The 19,852-nt window shown below is 41.4% G+C and overlaps 1 protein-coding gene across 2 annotated transcripts in view; it reads right to left on the bottom strand.

Annotated features, from left to right (window-relative positions):
* DGCR2 (DiGeorge syndrome critical region gene 2) overlaps positions 1-19,852 on the bottom strand; it is an 81,553-nt gene that overhangs the window by 11,524 nt on the left and 50,177 nt on the right. For both annotated transcript variants that reach the window (XM_040348624.1, XM_040348633.1), the window contains 5 exons: positions 10,636-10,761; positions 9,004-9,223; positions 7,938-8,014; positions 5,512-5,688; positions 4,433-4,636 (listed from right to left, as the gene is read on the bottom strand). In XM_040348624.1, coding sequence (XP_040204558.1) covers positions 4,433-4,636; positions 5,512-5,688; positions 7,938-8,014; positions 9,004-9,223; positions 10,636-10,761 — 804 coding nt within the window. The remainder of the gene's footprint in view (positions 1-4,432; positions 4,637-5,511; positions 5,689-7,937; positions 8,015-9,003; positions 9,224-10,635; positions 10,762-19,852) is intronic.

Here is a 19,852-nt window from a genome sequence, read left to right as displayed (position 1 = left end):
GCAAATAAAATCCATAGAAACATTTAAAATATTCTTTGCCATATAAAGTGTATGTTACCCCAACATTTCATATTCCTGCCATGTGTGAGCGAGTGAAAAACGTATATAGCGCAACACATGCGAACTGAATCGCCTCTGTGTCTGTTGTGCTTGCATTAAAAAATGTATCCTATTCTCTTTGCATCATTTCTTTTGTGTAAAATACCTGGTGATCCTGTCAGTCCCCCTGCTCTCCTATTTCAAACTGACCACGCCAGGCATGGAAGAACATCCCAGCATGGTCAGTTTTCTTTTTGAAATGCTACTTGGGAGCACAGCCTGCCTGTAATAGCTCTTCACTGGGAAGATTCATGTAGTAGTTTCTCTGCCTCCTGCCTACATGCCCCCCTGCAGTCCAGGTTTCAAAGCCCCTTAAGCACTTAAGGACCACCCACCACATATATACTGTGGTAGGGCAAGAGACCTACCCATATGTTTTTTTTGCACGAGTCACTGTGGGCGTGGCTCGCTGCACAGCGGGGGGAAGCCACGATCGCTCCTCAGAGAGGCAGACCGGGGATCTGCCAGTGTAAAAAAAAAAAAAATCCCTGTTCTGACAGGGGAGTACAGTGTGATCGTCTGTTCCTAGTGATCAGGAAGAGCGATCTCTCTGTACTCCCAGTCAGTCCACTCCTCCCCACCCCAAGTAAGAAAGACCTCCCTAGGACACACTTAACCCCTTGATCGCCCCCTAATGTTAACCCCTTCCCCGACAGTGTAATTTATATAGTAATCCATGAGGAAATAAGGGTGCTCTGGTGGAGGTGGATAGCTGGTCAGAGGGATGATAGCGATGAGATGGCATTTCTGGCAGCACTTTGGTTAGAGGAGAAGCAACTCTGAAAATATAAAAAAAGGAAAGGAAAGGCACCTCCAAGTGCAGTATGCAAAATTTAATAAAGTGCACAAAGGGTTAAAAGCACTTACAAGCTTGTTGCGTGTTAAAAGACATGATAAAATCAGGAGTCCTCATCTGTGGGATGTGTCCATCCTCAGCACAGTGATAGAGAGCAGTGTAGAGCCGTCCAGAGTTCTCATACGTGTTGGAGAGAAGAGGCAGCAGGGAAGCCTGTATTCCGGGTTCACTGCGGGGCACACCAGGCCGATGGTGTCAGAGGGTCCGACAAATGAGGCGCACGTGCTCCGAAACGCATTACCGCTTATTTCTCCCCACTTACACCATCAGCCTTGTGTCCCCCGCAGTGAACACTTTACAGCTGCTGGACAACTCTGCACTGCTCTCTATCACCGTGCCGAGGATGGACACATGCCACAGATGAGGACTCCTGAATTTATCGTGTTTAACACTCGATTTTGTAAGTGCTTTTAACCCTTTGTGTACTTTAAAGTTTGCATACTGTACTTGGAGGCGCCTTTTTTTTCCTGTTTTATATAGTGATCAGTGGCTATTTTTAGCTCTGATCACTGCAATAATGTCACTGGTTCTAAAAAAATAAAAATAAAATAAAAAGAAAAGTGTCAGATCTCTCCACCGCAATTGGTCGCAGTCTCGCTAAAACACTGATCACTTCCATTACTAGTAAAAAAAAAAAAAATCAATTAATCTATCGCCTATTCTCTAGACGCCATCACTTTTGCGGAAACCAATCAATATACACTTATTGCGATTTTTGTTACCAAAAATTCAGTGGATTTACAGTTTAGGCACATTCCAGCTGGGCGGATTAAATTTGGATTTACATCTTTTTCTGTGAGAAATTGGGGATTGAATAGTTTTGGTTAGAGCGGCTGACAATTTTATATTTTGTGATGAGTGTTAAATATGAAGATTGTTTGTAGACTTTCTTTTTAGGTGCTAATAAGTATCTTGTGTTTAGGTGTTGCTTATTATTTTGTAGATCAAATTTATTTATTTTGAGTGGTCAATAAATAAGGTTATTTTCGGGATATTGTTCATCTGCCTATGGGGAATGAACTGAACTCATTAGCCTTCACTCTAAAGCCTCGTACACACGATCGGACTGCCATCTGACTTTTCCGTGGATTTTTGTTCGAAGGGTGTTGTCCGTGAACTTGTTCTGCATACACACGGCAGAACTTTTTCAGCCAACATACACCAAACCACGTGGTTTTTCTGCTCTTTAGCGCCACCCTTTGGGCAACTTCTGCTATTGTTGACTTATGGTTAGCATTGGTTTGGAGCATGCGTGTTTGTACTTTGGATTTTAGTTCAGCAGACTTGTGTACACACGATCGGATAATCCAACGTAAAAAGTTTTTTTATTGTCAGACAGTTGGGGAGCATGAACAGCCAACATTTGTTGTCTTTAATTCCGCCAACAATTGTCTGATGAAGCATACACATGGTCGGATTATCCAAACACAACACATCCATCAGACAATTATTGTCGTAAAATTTGATCGTGTGTACAGGACTTTAGAATCCTGATTTAAAAAATGTGATAACTATGTTGCATTAATCATGTCTTAATGATTTAATTGGTTCCTTATTTTTTGTGTATATAATAAATTTGTGCGTGTTAATGCCTGAGTAAGGATGCATCTTAGCCTGAAACTGTAGCAACAGTGAAACTTCCCTTATTGTAACTATTGGATTTTTTTGTATGGATTTTCAATAAATTTTAAGTGCAGCAATACTGGACACATTTTTCTATATACTGCATGTCTGTTGGTAAAGCCTGATTGCATTGCACTAGAAGTTTTGCTGAAGCTATTCACCACACCTGTTTGAGACGGATAGATAGATCGTGTTCAGTTTTGCTTATACAAATAAAACGGTATATGCAATAACCCACTTAAACATGATTAAGCATTATAGTTTACTATAAAAAAATAAAAATAACTGAAAATGTGGTGCTGCAGTCATATACAAATAAACTATACAAGGGTAATTTCAAGCAGCAAAGTTATGTCTTAGCTAAATGTTTACATTAATTTATTGGCACCTAAAAAAAATAAAAAGTATTTGCCAGCAGCAAAGCATCTTCCTTTAACAAGGATACAGGCACTTTACATACCTAGCATATATGTCCTATCATATATACACCTACATGTATCCACATACACTATATCTCAAGTAGCCTCCCTGCCTTGTACAGTTTACTGCTGGTCATTATAGGTCCCCATAGAGGACTTTAATTTAAAAAGAATTGATCAAAATGGAGATGTGGGTGGCCCTGGAAGCTCCTGTCTTAAAAATCGACTAAGTAATCTCACATTTCAGCAGCAGAGATTCCTCCATCCATGATGTTCAGCCCGGACACTGGAGGGGTTTCTGATTGGCTAAATGACTGATGAACCCTTTGATGTTACAATAATTAAAATCAGCCTAGTGACAAGTGATATGTTTATTTGGAAGAACATTGAACATTGTAGCAGAGATACAGCAAATCTACACACCCAGCATATACTGTAGTTCTAGTTACGGTATATCCAATATATTTACACACCTATGTGTCTTCTATGCATGTGCATGGATATATACAATCTACCTCTATATCTGAAGTAGCCATCTCTTCATATAAAGTTTGTTGCCAGGAAATACATTGAAGGGGTTTCTGATTATCCCATTGATGTCACATGAACTAAAATAATCAATTGGGTATATCATCTATCTAGTGGCAGTTAAAGCGGGAGTTCACCCATTTGTAAAAAAAAAAAATTTATCCCCTTAGCTTCCTGCTCGTTCGGTCTAGGGGAATCGGCTATTTGTATTAAAATATGAGCAGTACTTACCCGTTTTCGAGCTGCATCTTCTTCCGTCGCTTCCGGGTATGGGTCTTCGGGAGCGGGCGTTCCTTCTTGAGTGACAGCCTTCCGAGAGGCTTCCGACGGTCGCATCCGTCGCGTCACTCGTAGCCGAAAGAAGCCGAACGTCGGTGCGGCTCTATACTGCGCCTGCGCACCGACGTTCGGCTTCTTTCGGAAAATCGTGACGCGATGGATGCGACCGTCGGAAGCCTCTCGGAAGACTGTCACTCAAGAAGGAACGCCCATTCCCGAAGCCCATACCCGGAAGCGACGGAGAGGATGCAGCTCGAAAACGGGTAAGTACTGCACATATTTTAAAATAAATAGCCGATTCCCCTAGTAAAAACGAGCAGGAATCTAAGGGGGAAAAGTGCCCTCTAAGGGTGAACCCCCGCTTTAACTAAACATGTTTCTTTTGAGGAAAATTCCCTAGTGCCGTTTTCATTGTGTGTAGTCAGACAATGCTTTATAACCCTGGAAACTGTCTCATCACAAGCCCATCTGGTCAGGACCTCTACCACAAAAAGCATCTAGACAATATACAAATGATGTGCCCTTAAATATAAGATATAGCTATCCTTGCCTAAATATAAATCGATACAAAACACTTCTAATCATACAACTACCCCATAACTTACAACATTAAGGAAGTCCCAATTACCTGGGTCAAGACAAGTGAATTTGCAGCACTCTTTGGGATCCTTGCGATATTGCTGGCATCCCTGTGGTTTCTCGCATAGAGCAGCTACGCACATTTCAGGTTCTCCATTGTGGCAAGTGCAGCTCAGACATGGATCATCCCCTTTAGGAGTGAAGTAGTAGCCCTCATCCACAATATTGTCCTTGATATCAACACAAGTCTGACCTAGCAAAGAAACAGCAATATTGAGCATACAATTCTTGTCGCATTGCATTTATTTACAAGTGTTTATCGGCTATGAAAAAAGAAAAAAAATACAGCTTTTACAGGTTTTCTTTCCTACATTTGAAGGCAGCATTCTTTTTGCACAAACCAGTACTTGGTGAAGTAATTAGGCCTCTATCACAAGAAGGGTCCAATCAGGTCCGCCTGTCAGTTTTTAGGCAGACCTGATCGAATGGTGCATTCACTCCTATGGACCGGTGGGTGTAAAACGGACACAAGACCAGCCTCCCTCCGGTCTGATCAGGTTCACAAAACTGACAGGCGGACCCGATTGGACCCTTCATGTGATAGGGGCCCAATTACTTTACCAAGCACTGGTAACGTTACGGAATGTACTCGGGTGTAAACAGACTGGCAGGATCTGGTTACTCCTGGCCACCCACAGAGCGGAGAGGACTCTGGCCATTTCCACTCTGCATTAACTGAGCCAGTGATCAGCAGGGGATAAGTAGACAGAGCCCCTGCTGTTCTCAAAGGGGTCTCCCCATGTAAAAAGGGGCCTTAGTGTTACTTTTCTGCTCTTTAGTGCCTGTGAGCTGGTATGATGGGCATAACACTAATGCAAATGCAAATGCAAGAAAAATTCTTAGGGAAATTTGTATGAAAAGTTTCAGAGAACATGTTGTTTGAAAGAAGTTCAGGGATTTCTTTGCTTTAAAGCCTGACTCCGGGTTTTTCCATGCTGTCAAGCTACAGCTGGATAAAACACAAACTGTGTCTTCATTCAGGCTGCACAGCAACAAAATAGATTTTAAAGGGGGTGATTTTTTTCTATACCCATTTTACATATTAAAGAGTCAACAAAACCTACTTACTGCGCTTGCACAGGAAGGACGACTTTTCGTAACAGTTCTCAGCATACCAGCTGTGCAGGCCATGGTGCCGTAGAGAAGGCAGATGGAAATACTGCAACTGTGCACACAATATGTTCTCATTCTCAGACATTGCTGAACCAAATATGGGCACCGGGGGCAAGAAAACTTCAGAGGAACCTGAGAAATGGATAAGGAAATTAACACCAAGTACCAATCTAGCTATTGTCAAAAGACCAAAAACAAACCTAAAAAGGGATTGTAAAGGAATTTTTTTTCATAATAAGCATCCTTTACATGCAGACATTCCTCTTTTCACTTCCTCATTTTTCGTTTTTGCTCAGAAGTTGCTCTATTTCTTCTCTGTTCACTTCCTGCTTGTCTGATTTTTACTCCCCACCGTGACGGGAGGCTTTACTGCGGTGGTCAGTGATGTGCTCGCCCCCTACTAAGAACTACATCTGTGCGGTAGGACGCTCTCTACATGTTAGAGACTTCAAGGAGGTAGAATGCATACTGAGAAATGTAGTTATTACATGAAAGAGCACCGCAAACCAGGAAGTGAATGAGAGAATAGAAACTAGAACGCCGGAGGCGATATAGATGAAGGAATTTTATAGGTATTTACTCGTTTTTTAACAGAATCATTACACTATTCTGTCTGTCTACCTTGCAGACATTCATTTTAGGCAAAAAAAAATGTTTCCTTTACCAACTAAGTCCAGACTCTTTCACTCCTTCAAGTCCAGGACAATTTTTAGCTTTCAGCGCAGTCACACTTTGAATGACAAATACTCAGGCATGCAACACTGTTCAAAAAAGATATTTTTATCATTTTGTAGAGACAGATAGAGCTTTCTCAAAGCACATTCTGCTGTGTGAAATTTTTTCACAGCCTAGCCGCATAGAGGGTCCCAAAATACAAGGAGCACCTTCAGGTGTTCTAGGCAAATAAATTTTACATCTAACTTCCAGACACCGTCACATTTTTTGGAGGCCCTGGAGCACCAAGACAGTACACACTAATTGGTATAGCGGTGATTAGTGACAATATGACTGGTGTGGCAGTGATCAGGGCCAATATGACTGTGTGGCGGCAATTAGGGACATTGGGGAAACAAAATATTATACACACACACCTCTCTCTCTCTATTTCATTTACATAGTGACACTGTACTGCTCTGAGGGGCTGAGCAGGATTTTTTTTCCCCCAATATAAAAAGAAAAATCAGTAAGGTCCCTTTCACACTCAGGTGCTTTGCAGGCGCTACAATGCCAAAAATAGCACCTGCAAAGCACCCTAAAAGAGCCGCTGCTGTCTCTCCAACGTGAAAGCCCTGAGGGCTTTCACACTGGAACGGTGCGCTAGCAGAACAGTAAAAAAAAAAAGTCCTCCTAGCAGCCTCTTTGGAGCGGGGAAGGAGCGTTGTGTATATCGCTCCTGCCCATTGAAATGAATGGGCACAGCGGCTATAGTGCTGGCCAAGCACTGCTGCAGCGGCACTTTGCACGTGATTTTAACCCTTTTTCGGGTTAACAGCACCCCGCTAGAGGTCGAAAACCCATGCAAATACGACAGTAAAGCACTGCTAAAAATAGCGGCGCTTTACCGACGCCCCAGTGTGAAAGGGGCCTAAAAGACCATGTAGAGGTCTTTTACTGTCATGAAACCTTGTGTACTACCTACTGTGATTGGTCACAGCCATCACATGGTACAGGGCATCTGTGATTAGCCCTAGTATCATGGGATCGCTGTGACCAATAAGAGTTTACACAGTAAACAATCACATCTACTACTGATTGGCCACAGCAATAGCACGATTTCAGGGCTGCTTAAAGCAGTCTGGTAAAATGAACGGTGATCAGCTGTGTCTGGTGGACACAGCAAATCACCAATCCTGCTGCTGCTGCCGCCTGTGTATTGTCACATTCTGCGGCCTATCGTAGAATGCAGCCAAAGTCACGTGGCGGCCAACTGCGCATGCGCGATGCGTTCCAATGGATTCACGACAGTAAACATTAGTGAAACCTCGGTCGGCATCCAGGCTCTTTCCTTAACATCCCCGTGGATTGAAGGATGTTAAAAAAAGAGCCAGGAGGCCGAGCGAGCCACTTTCCTCTACTTCCACGTCGCCCTGAATGCCCTGAATGCCAGGTTCGCTGGTGTGTACTATCGTAAATCCATTGGAACGCATCGCGCATGCGCAGTTGCCCGCCATGTGACTTCCGCAGCATTCTACGATAGGCAGCAGACTGACACTACACCTGCACGAGTGCCCATTGCGGGAGGATATGCAGGTACTTTCACCCGCATCGGCGCTGCTCCCATCTGAGCACAAGACCTGCACCCAAGCCACAGTGTAAAGAACACATTTAAACATTATAAAGACTAACATGTTTAAAGTGAAACTGCAGTAGCCTACACTTACCTTTATAAGCAACCTCCCAGTGTCCCTCCACAGAATGGTTCCTGTTTGTTACCACAAACTGGTAACCCACCCACAACCTGTTGAACAATTAACACAGTAAACAGTTTTGCAGAACATTAATCAGAACAAAACAAACAAACCCAGTTCCCAAAAAAAGAAAAGTCTGAGAACAGCTCAAACCTGTCAGGGTAATAAAGCTACCTGGCCACCTCTATTTATTATGGTCAACTATAATAAAAATGTCAACAGGACTCATAGTTACTATGCAACTATGTAACAGGACTCATAACATTTAAACATGTTAACAGACTAAAATTAGTCACCTTATCAATGCAGGATCAACTGTACAGAAAACCATAAGTTGCATTTGGTTTTGCAATAGTGAACAAAAATATGAACTTGCAGACAGTGTAGAAGTGATCATGTCTACAGGAAAAAGCATAGCTCCTAAAGAGGAAGTAATCCCCCGCCCCCCGAAAAAACATGAAAAAAAAAAATCCTGCAAGAGAAAGGCATAATGAGCTAGTATGCATAGCCGTAGACATCGTTGCAGTGTTTTCTGAAAATATCTCCTTAACCGTGTAGGTTAAGGAAATATTTCTTGCACCTACAGGTCAGCCTTAATCATTCAAATATCACCGCACAAAGTCGAGGACTTCATATGACGTCCTCGGTAGGCAAGTGGTTAAAGTGGTATTAAAAATCACACACACACACACACACACACACGTTAAAATTACCTGCTCTGTGCAGTGGTTTTGCACAGAGCAGCCTCGGTCCCCCGCCGGCGCTGCCAACTCCTCCCTTTTGAACAGTGTCCCAAAAAACAAGTAGAATTCATAAAGGTAAAAAGCTTGCACAGCCTTTACAACCACTTTAAAATTTAAAAACAAGCTTAGAGATGCTATAGCAGCCACGATCTTGTTAACTTCCTCTTACTGTCTCGCAGTAATAATTACAGCTGTGGCAGTAAAAGGTTTGATGGTATAGGACAGATGTGTCTATCCAATGTTAAAAGTAAGCACTTTTTGGTTGCATGATCTGTCATTTTTAAATCTTCCCTCACCGTCGCTGGTCCTTTCTTAAAAATGGCCTTTCTTCCATGTCCCACTCCTGAGCCAAAATGAATTTCAACTCTGAATCTGTGGTAAATGTTGCCAGTGAGCCATTCACTTTCTGACATGTCTGAACGGCATCCCAGTAGTTTTCTCCAGAGGAGTACACCTTATAGCAGCTTGCTGTTCCATCATAGTGGTGCCATCCTGATGGGCATTTTCCTAGGAAACATAAAAAAAACAAGGGGGAAAACCACCCCCCACAATGTGAACATCTTGGACACATCAAGGCAGAAAGCTCTATATAAGTGGTCCTAAAACAATGTCTAATGAGCCCTAAAGTGTACTTGTATAGCTTTGGTTTACTTTGTGCGACACTGTAGCATCACTAGGTCAAGGTCACCAGAAGATTGACAGTTGTTGCCTGTCAATTGCCTGACCTCAAACAATGTAAACTAATAGATGGAATACAGGGCTGATTTATTAAAAATGAAGAGTGCAAAATCTAGTACATCTCTGCATGGAAACCAATCAGCTTCCAGGTTTTAGGTCAAAGCTTTAACAAGCTGAAGTTTGAAGCGGATTAGCTCCTATGCACAGCTGCACCAGATTTTGCCCTCTCCAGCTTTAGTAAATTTACCCCACAGTATACAAGGTCAAGAAGCCGACTAGAAAGGTCAAGGAAATGCCAGTAAAGACCTACTAGAGCAGCTGAAATGTGGGTTAATCAGAGGCACTTTAAATGATGGCAGGTGTGTACTGACTCCTATTTAACATGAGTTTGAATGTGATTGCTTAATTCTGAACACAGCTACATCCCCAGTTATAGGAAGGTGTGCACACTTATGCAACGCCACTATACTAAACTATATAGTTTTTTAAATTTACTTCCTCATCCTTAAAGATTTTAGTTTGTTTTTCAACTGAGCCATACAGTTTAAGCCTAGGTTCACACTGCTGCGAATTCAAAATCGCGGTAAAATGTGCGATTTTACCGCGATTTCGCGGCCGCGGTTTTGCTGCAATTTAATGTAAATCGCGGCCCGAAATCGCAAAAAGTAGTACAGGAACTACTTTTTGAAATCGCAGATGCGGCGTCGCACTGATTAGGACAGTGCCATTGCCGACATGTCAAATCGCATCTCAAATCGTTCCAAATCGTACCCAGTGTGAACCAGGGCTATAGGTCACATTAAAAGGTGGAAAAAGTTCTGAAATTATTTCTCTTTGTCGCATTTTTTTTTTTACAGCACAAACCCGACAGAGGTGTGTAGACTTTGTATATCCACTGTATTGGGGATCACCAAATCAACACCAGGTCACTGCAAAAGGCACTGAGAATTTTTTTCACCCCCTAGTTCACACATGACTGGTGTGATGTGCAGACATACTGCATTTTTCTTCAATACACTGGAGTTCAACGGTCAATGCCGGTCACCGCACTGTAGTAGATAAATATCAGTGAAACTTCACTTTGACATCTCAATTAAAAAGGTAAACCATGTCCGACACAACAACTGATCCCCACCACGGGCACAGAGAGGAGGCCAGTCTACGCACTGAAACAGATTGTTTAGCATGCAGGCATGTGTGAACAAGCCATTACAAGACAGGTATCTGAGAGGTTACATAATACAACTTACTGCTAAAGCGCACAGGCTGGGCAAAGTTCACCGTATGGAATCGTGGCGTTTCCCCATTTCTAACCCGACCATGTCGTGTCTCCACAGCCTCCTTTCCATGATATATTCTCTGGTCTCCAGACACACCTAAAAGCAACATATAAAAATAAATCTGAAAGATCTAGAATAAATAGAAATACCAAAAGCAGTATTGTCTAAAAAAAAATAATGTATATATATATATATATATATATATATATATATATATATATATATATATATATATATATATAATTACACACACACACACACACACACACACACACACATACACATACATATACACATACACACACATATACAAAATATATTATATATAAAAAATAAAAGATAGACAGAAAGTTCAAAGGGTGAGGTGCACGTCGGTCACAGTGGTATGTGCAATAGCAATCATCCCTTCCCAAGGGGTTATATTATAAAATAAATCAAGTTAAAAAAAAAATACAGGATCACGCCCTTCTTCAAAACCTCATGCCTATAAATGACCACATACATGGAACTATATACATATATAGAGCTCATCAGTAATCTATTAAACAATCAAACAATCTGGAATCAATAAATTGGTGGATCATGGTGTGAAACATATAGTGAATACATAATATAATACAATCTTGGAACAAAAGATCAACATGTATGACAAAGTTCCCACACATCGGTAATCCTATATAAAAAAAAAAGTGTAAATCATTAGTAAAAATAAAAATTTGAAATATACTCCAAGAAAAGAATAAAATTTAAAATCAGAAACCCCAAATTTCTATACCTAAAAAGGTCCCAAAAACAAGGGATCCTTCCTTTGTCTTTGCTGTATACAATGTACTATAGCAAAAGTTTTTCACATGCCCAAAACAGTTATGATATATCATTAAAAGACTATTATACTTGCCAATCTTCCTATGTCATATACATAATCAAATGCCTGTGTGGTCTCATCTATGTGGGTGAGACCACTAAAAAAGAAGTAAAAAAAGATTGTACGGCGAGACACAAATATTCCATTAGGGATAAGTTGGACAAATTACCACTAGCCAGACACTTTATAGAAAAGGGCCATACGGTTTCACAACTTAGATTTATGGTCATTGATGGCGTGTCATAAAACAGACAGTGGGGGGGGAATAGGGAATTGGAGTTGAGAAAAAGAGAAGGCTACATCGACTTCATACTCTCCAACCTAAAGGGTTAAAATTCAGATTTTGATCTGTATTTATTTCTTTAAAATGGTATACTTTTGTTATGTTTAATATGAATATACACATTATTAATTAGGTTTACAGATTATAGTTTATTCATGTATTTTTTGTGTATATAAATGTGGGGTTTTTGATTAAATGTTTTATTAAATTATTATTTTCATGGGGTATATACAATTTTTACTATAAATTTGCACATAAAAAATATTATATAATCTGTGAAGCGTGGGAACATTGTCATACCTGTTGATCTTTTGTTCCAATTGTATTATATTATATATTCAGTACTGTTTCACACCATGATCCACCAATTGATTCCAGATTGTTTAATAGATTACTGATAGGATCTACATATGTATATGGGCATAAGGTTTTAAAGAAGGGCATGATCTGTATTCGCCCGAAACTGTTACCATGACTGCCTGAATTTTTTTAGGATGTTTTAAGCTTCTTCATTAAAACATTTTTTTGTGCAGCAATCCCACTTAAGAGATTATTTGATATTATATATTACACACACACACACACACACACACACACACACAAAGATATCCATAAAAAAGTGTTGTTTAACGTTTGCCACAAGCCACCTGGGAGACACACCAAACATGTGGAAGAAGGTGCTCTGGTCAGATGAAACCAAAATCAAACTTTTTGGCAACAATGCAAAACGTTATGTTTGGCGTAGAAGCAACACAGCTCATCACCCTGAACACACCATCCCCACTGTGAAACATGGTGGTGGCAGCATCATGGTTTGGGCCTGCTTTTCTTCAGCAGGGACAGGGAAGATGGTTAAAATTGATGGGAAGATGGATGGAGCCAAATACAGGACCATTCTGGAAGAAAACCTGATGGAGTCTGCAAAAGACCTGAGACTGGGACAGAGATTTGTCTTCCAACAAGACAATGATCCAAAACATAAAGCAAAATCTATAATGGAATGGTTCACAAATAAACATATCCAGGTGTTAGAATGGCCAAGTCAAAATCCAGACCTGAATCCAATCGAGAATCTGTGGAAAGAACTGAAAACTGCTGTTCACAAACGCTCTCCATCCAACCTCACTCAGCTCGAGGTGTTTTGCAAGGAGGAATGGGCAAACATTTCAGTCTCTCGATGTGCAAAACTGATAGAGACCTACCCCAAGCGACTTACAGCTGTAATCGCAGCAAAAGGTGGCGCTACAAAGTATTAACTTAAGGGGGCTGAATAATTTTGCACGCCCAATTTTTCAGTTTTTTATTTGTTAAAAAAGTTTGAAATATCCAATAAATTTCGTTCCACTTCATGATTGTGTCCCACTTGTTGATTCTTCAAAAAAAATATACAGTTTTACATCTTTATGTTTGAAGCCTGAAATGTGGCAAAAGGTCGCAAAGTTCAAGGGGGCCGAATACTTTCGCAAGGCACTAATTATATACATACATACATACATACATACATACATACATACATACATACATACATACATACACACACACACACACACACACACCAGGGCTCGACAATATCCGGGCGCCTGGTCGCAGTTGCAACAAGAAATTGAGACCTGGTGCCCGCCGGCTATTGAGTCCGCGGCTTTGCGGCCTACAAGGCCGCAAACTCAATTACCGGCCGCAGCAGGGGCGCACGGAGGCACAGGATCCTGCGTCTCCGTGCGCCCCCACCGCGCGATTGCGTCAGGCCCACGATGGCCGGTAATTGAGGCCGCGGCTTTGCAGCCTTCTGAAGGCCCAAGTCTACTTCTGTGACCTGGCGCCATCTGGTGGTGGCCGTTGGCATTACAAGTAAAACAGCAGTTCTTAAAGTGTTTTTTCACTGTTTTCACTGCCATCTCCTTCCCTCTAATTAGAACTCCTAAAAAGCATTATATAATTTTTTTTTATACTAACACCCTAGAGAATAAAATGACGATCGTTGCAATACTTTCACACCGTATTTGCGCAGCGGTCTTACAAGCTCACTTTTTTGGGGGGAAAATTCACTTTTTTTAATTAAAAAAAAATAAGACAACAGCAAAGTTATCCCAATTTTTTTTATATTATGAAAGATAATATTACGTCGAGTAAATTGATATCCAACATGTCACGCTTCAAAATTGCATCCGCTCGTGGAATGCCGTCAAACTTTTACCCTTTAAAATCTCCATAGGCGACGTTTAAAAAATTCTACAGGTTGCATGTTTTGAGTTACAGAGGTCTAGGGCTAGAATTATTGCTCTCGCTCCAACGATCGCGGTGATACCTCACATGTGTGGTTTGAATACCGTTTACATATGCGGGCGCTACTCAGGTATGTGTTCGCCTTCTGCACGCAAGCTTGGCGGGACGGGGCAGGTTTTCTGTCTCCTAACTTTTTTAGCTGGCTCCTAGATTCCAAGCAAATTTGTCAAACCCTGATACACACACACACACACAGATTTTATTTTAAAATAAATGTTTCCATGACTTTCCCTGAGATGTGGCCCCCTCTGAACAATAAAGTTGTGTGAAGGGGCCAGCACTAGGATAGGCCGGGAAGGGAGGTACATAAAGTAAGTAAAGCTGAATAGGAAGAAAAGCCTGCTCTGTGGTCTGAGTCACGTGCTTCTCACTCTACTAAACTACCACACGTTGGCCTGGGAGAAAGAACTCCAAACCGATTGAAGACTGGCATAAAAACTATTCTTGCTCGATAACAGGCATTTATAACACTTCACTCAGAGGCCAATGTCAAAAATTTTACGAAACGGTACCCGGTTCCCACAAGATTAGCTGCAATGTACCCCACTAACTCACCTCTATGTTTTAGATGCCATCTGGGATTGGGTTCTATGATTCACATATGGTGGGAGTGTCCCAAAATCTGAGGATTTTGGAATAGGTTCTTTCACATTTTACGAAAAGTTACAGGTTGTACCATACATCAAACTCCAGCGATTGCCTTGCTTAAAGTGGTTGTAAACCCACTATTTGGACTTTTACCTACAGGTAAGCCTACAACATGGCTTACCTGTAGGTAAGGATAATATCTCCTAAACCTGCACGGTTTAGGAGATATTACCCCCGCAATGCGGGCGGCGCATGCGCAGGGGGGACTCCACGGCTGAAGGACCGGCATCGCCGGACCCTGCCGATTTTAAATCTCCCGCGCGCACGCGCGGGAGTGACGTCATCGCCGCTCCAGCCAATCACAGCGCTGGAGCGGCGATACCCGGAAGACACGCCGGAGCAAGATGACATCCTGCTCGGCGTGGACCAGGTAAGTGGTACACACCTCGTTCCGAGGTAAGTATTTCATAATAGGCTAGTATGCGATGCATACTAGCCTATTATGCCTTTTGCATTGCAGGTTTGGGGGGAAAAAAAAAAAGTTTATGCGGTTTACAACCGCTTTAATGGGTTTTTACCGCATATCCCCAAGGTTACCCGTAAACCGATTCTATTTATATTGACGGGAGCCAGGTTGACTATTGCCAAGGCATGGAAAAAGCCGTCGGTATCTCTATTGTCCATAAAAAGTAAAGTTTCAGGGATAATAGAACAGGAAAAAATGGTTAGTTCCTTATTGGACAAGACCACACAATGTGAAGCTATATGGGAACCTTGGGCCCGGTTTTTGGGAATTTCCTTGGTACTGAACATAGATAGCAACACCAAATCACTGAATTTTGCAAATTTCACCGGGCAGGTAGGCATGCCATACTCTTTTCTTTTTTCCCTTTTATGTTTTTATTATTCTTCTCTTTTCATTTTTCTCTCTATTCCTTTCCCCTTACAAAATGTTTTCTTTCCTTAAGAGGACTAGTATAGCTTTTCCTAGTTATATAGGAATTCTCAGGGATATTTACTAGTTTATCGTTCTAGGGTCAGAATGTTGGACTTTACTCTAGTATAATGAGAACAGGTTCTTGTTCTCCTGAAAGATTAGGCAATAACCTATACATTAAAAAGGTTTTCAATAAAATCTCCTCTTATCTCTTGACTGGAAGTCTTTGGAAGAGACTAAACTGAGGGGAAGGAGACTCTCACACCTCCTTGGACACAGTGTGATCCCTTTTAGGGGTGTCTCCCATTTTAGGATAGGTATACAATATGAAATTTACTTGATATTTATTTAACTGAGTGAAAGTGACATATGTATAATTTATTTTTTATATTGATGGTTATAACATTCCACGGGGATAACATAACCAATAGTCTAATCTTCAAAACTTTATGTGAAGTATTTTGTAACGATTTCCCATGTTTATTAAATTGTAGTGACTTTTTTTGATGAAAATAAAAAACTTGAATAAGAAAAAAAGAAAGAAAGAAATGCCTGGAGAAAATGAAGGATGCTGGCCAGGCATTGCACCTCTGCCTGCAGCACGAGCGTCTACCTTCTCAAGGGAGCTCAGAGGTAGATAGGAGATACAATAGGCAAGCATGCTAAGTGTATTTGGATTAATGGTGTAGAGTAGTGTGGTGAATTCTATGAATTGGTCATGCACACTACTAATGTAAACCGTTACATTCAGTGCTTCAGAAAATTACAGTGGATTTACATACCAACACTGTTTCCTCTTGCCATTTTGTGTATGTAGAATTGAGTGAATATAACTGCACATAAATAGTGACCACTGATTCCATACAACTTAAAAAATGCACTCACCATTTACATGTGCAGTTACATTTGCATGTGCCAAAGGGCAAGTTTGATCTACCGTGTGTATGGGTCATCTGGGCAGGAACAGGCTCCATCTCACAAGCAAAAAGTGAGTTTTATTGTGTGTATTTGGCCACAAAATGCAACCCTTTTAGAACCACGCTACTCTATTCACTGTGCTGTACATGACATACTCAAGGCCCACAGTTGTACACTTTATAAACTACTCCCAATACACACTCTAGACCAGTGGTTCTCAACTCCAGTCCTCAAGGCGCCCCAACAGGTCATGTTTTCAGGATTTCTTCAGATGAAATGGCTGTGGTAATTATTAAAGCAGTGAAACTGATTAAATCACCTGTGCAAAATAATGGAAAGCCTGAAAACATGACCTGTTGGGGCGCCTTGAGGACTGAAATTGAGAAACACTGCTCTAGACTGCCCCTTTGGGTACGCAGTGCAGTATACTACATGTTCTGCTCTTAATTACTTAAAGGGTAACCACTTTTGTGGGGAAAACTAAATTGTGAAGAACAAAAAAAAAAAAAAAAAAAATTATATATATATATATATATATATATATATATATATATATATATATATATATATATATATATATATACACACACACACACACACACACTATATATATATATATATATACACAATTGCGAGTCAAGTCATATTGCAATTGGTTGTTCTTAAAAATTACCTTTCCTTTTCAATCTGCAGCGCTGTAATTTTCTGTAAAATGCAATATGGCTACCTGGAGGTGTTCTGTACACAGAGAAATACCGCTTTTGAAGAGAGCGAGACAGAAAACTTCTCTTTAAAACGCAAGACAGAAGATTTTTTTTCCTGCCTCTAAGGCCCCTTTCACACTGGGGCGGTGGGGGCTTCGGCGGTAAAACATCACTATTTTTAGCGCCGCTAGCGGCCAAGAAAGGGTTGAAGCTAAAAAACGGCCTGGGCAGGAAGGGGATGAAAGTGCCCGGTATCGAAGTGGTTAATTATTGGTAAGCTGCAATATATTTTAAACCAATGTTAAAACCAAAAGCAGAAGTTTTATATATTGCAGCTTTCCAATCATCAGATGTGGTGGCTGCATCAGTTTTCTTTTTTGGCTTTTGTCCACTCTGTTTTCACCTGGTGATCTAGCAGTACCCACACTCTGGATGAAGGAGCATAGGGGGCACAGCAGCATTGCCAGTTTTGGGGGAGGGGACTGTAAGGTGGACTAGCAGATCTAGATACAGTAACAAATTTAAACCAAACTCAGCTCACACTTTATAAGCATTTACAGAAAAGGCTTTTTTTTGGGGGGGGGGGGGGGGATAAAGGTTGTACATAAACAAAAGCTGATCACTGTAAGCACCTGTCAGTGCTAAATGGTTTGTCTCTTCTCTGCAACTGATGCATTCTGCTGGAAACTTTTGAAAAACAGACATACTGGCTGGATCCCCAGATGAAAATAGAAGCAAGCAAGGAAGCCTGAAAATGAAAACTAATGCAGCCAGCACAACCAAGAATTGGTAAGCTGCAATATAATAATGGTTTACTTTTGTGTTTAATACGGTTTTACATTTTTGGTTTTGGGTTTAATACTGCTTTAAAACAAATACTTTAGACTCCACCAGAAATTCATGAGATTTCAAAAAGGCTGGGAGACTTTATTTTATATATAAAAAATAAAATCTCCAGACTCTTTGAAATCACACAAATAATTATATTTTTATATTATATATATATTTTTTTAATATTATTATTTTTTGTTTAACAGTTTTGTGATGGCAACAGGGGCGCATCAGCAAAGGTCTCTAACAGTTCTGAGCAACTCGAGATCCACCAAATTCTCATCATAGGATTAGCAGTCAACACATTCCTCGGGGATGCAATCCCAATGCGATCAGATGCAAGAACGTTTACCCATATGCTCTTCCCTACTAATATACTAAACACTTCTAAACCCCATCTGAAGGTCATCCAGTTGGCAGGCACAGCTGTGAGAAGGACCGGCAAAGCAGGTGTCAGTCTGGATTTAGACCACAAGAACGTGTTGTGCTAAGAGATTTTAATACCACTTGCTGCAAAGGATATGAATATTTCAAGCAGAAGGTTTAGGCTTTTACAAAGTTATAATATTCATTGTATACATAGATGTGAAGCATACCACTGCTATCCAAAAAGCATTTTACATTTTACTTCCAGTTTAATGGAGAATTTTCCATTTTAGAATTGCAACTTGCTAAAAAGGACAGCTAAAAAAACAATGATTTACAATATCAATTTTTTTTTCCTGGCACCTGTAAAGGAAAAAGCATAATGAGCTAGTATGCACCGCACACTAGCTCATTATTAAATACTTACCTTGCAACGAGGCGTCGGTACCGCTGCCGGTCCACGCCGAGGGAGATGACATTTCCCCTCATCGTGTCTTCCGTTATCGTGGCTCCAGCCCTGTGAGAGTGGCTGGAGCCGCGATGTTGTCACTCCCGTGCATGCGCGCGGGAGACTTTCCAGCAAGGTCTGGCGGCTGCGGGGCCTTAAGCCGAAAATCCCCAGTGAGCATGCGCCGCTGCATTCAGCGACTCGTTGCGAGGGGAATATCTCCTTCGGGGAAATCAAGGGTTTAAGCGTGTTCCCTGCAGGTGTGTTCTAACTGTATGGGGGATGGGCTGTCTGGGGAAACACACAGATCAATCTTCCTGCATAGCAGAAAGACATGATCTGTGTGATCTCCCGTCAGAATGGAGTTCTGCCTTGTTTACATAGGCATGTTCTGTCACTGCGGGGACCGATGGCGGGTGGCCGGCGAACATAAAGTCCGCCCCACCCGCTGATTGGCTCCCCTGCTGGCCAGTGGGTACGTGCACCCACATCGATTTTGAGCCGACGTACAAGGATGGTGATTCGCAGGAACGAGCTGACCTGCCGCAGTACAATGACGGCAGGTGGTCGGGAAATGGTAAAATTAATGTCTGCAAGGTAGACGGACAGAAAAGTGTAATGATTCTGTTAAAAAACGAGTAAATACCTATTAAATTCCTTCATCTATATCAGTGGTCATCAACCCTGTCCTGCAGGGCCCACTAACAGGCCAGGTTTGCAAGATAACTGAAATACATCACAGCTGATATCATTTGCTCCTCAGTGATTGCAGTATTCTAGACTGCATCTCCCCAAGGTAATACATAAAACCAGGCCTGTTAGTGGGCCCTGCAGGACAGGGTTGATAACCACTGATCTATATCACCTCCGGCGTTCTAGTTTCTGTTCTCTCATTCACTTCCTGGTTTGCGGCGCTCGTTCATGTAAGAACTACATTTCCCAGTATGCATTGCGGCACGCCCAG

This window comes from Rana temporaria, chromosome 1 (assembly GCF_905171775.1).
Source record: "Rana temporaria chromosome 1, aRanTem1.1, whole genome shotgun sequence".
NCBI lineage: Eukaryota > Metazoa > Chordata > Amphibia > Anura > Ranidae > Rana > Rana temporaria.
The sequence above is the reverse complement of the archived record's forward strand: the minus strand, read 5'-3'. Positions and strand labels throughout refer to the sequence as shown.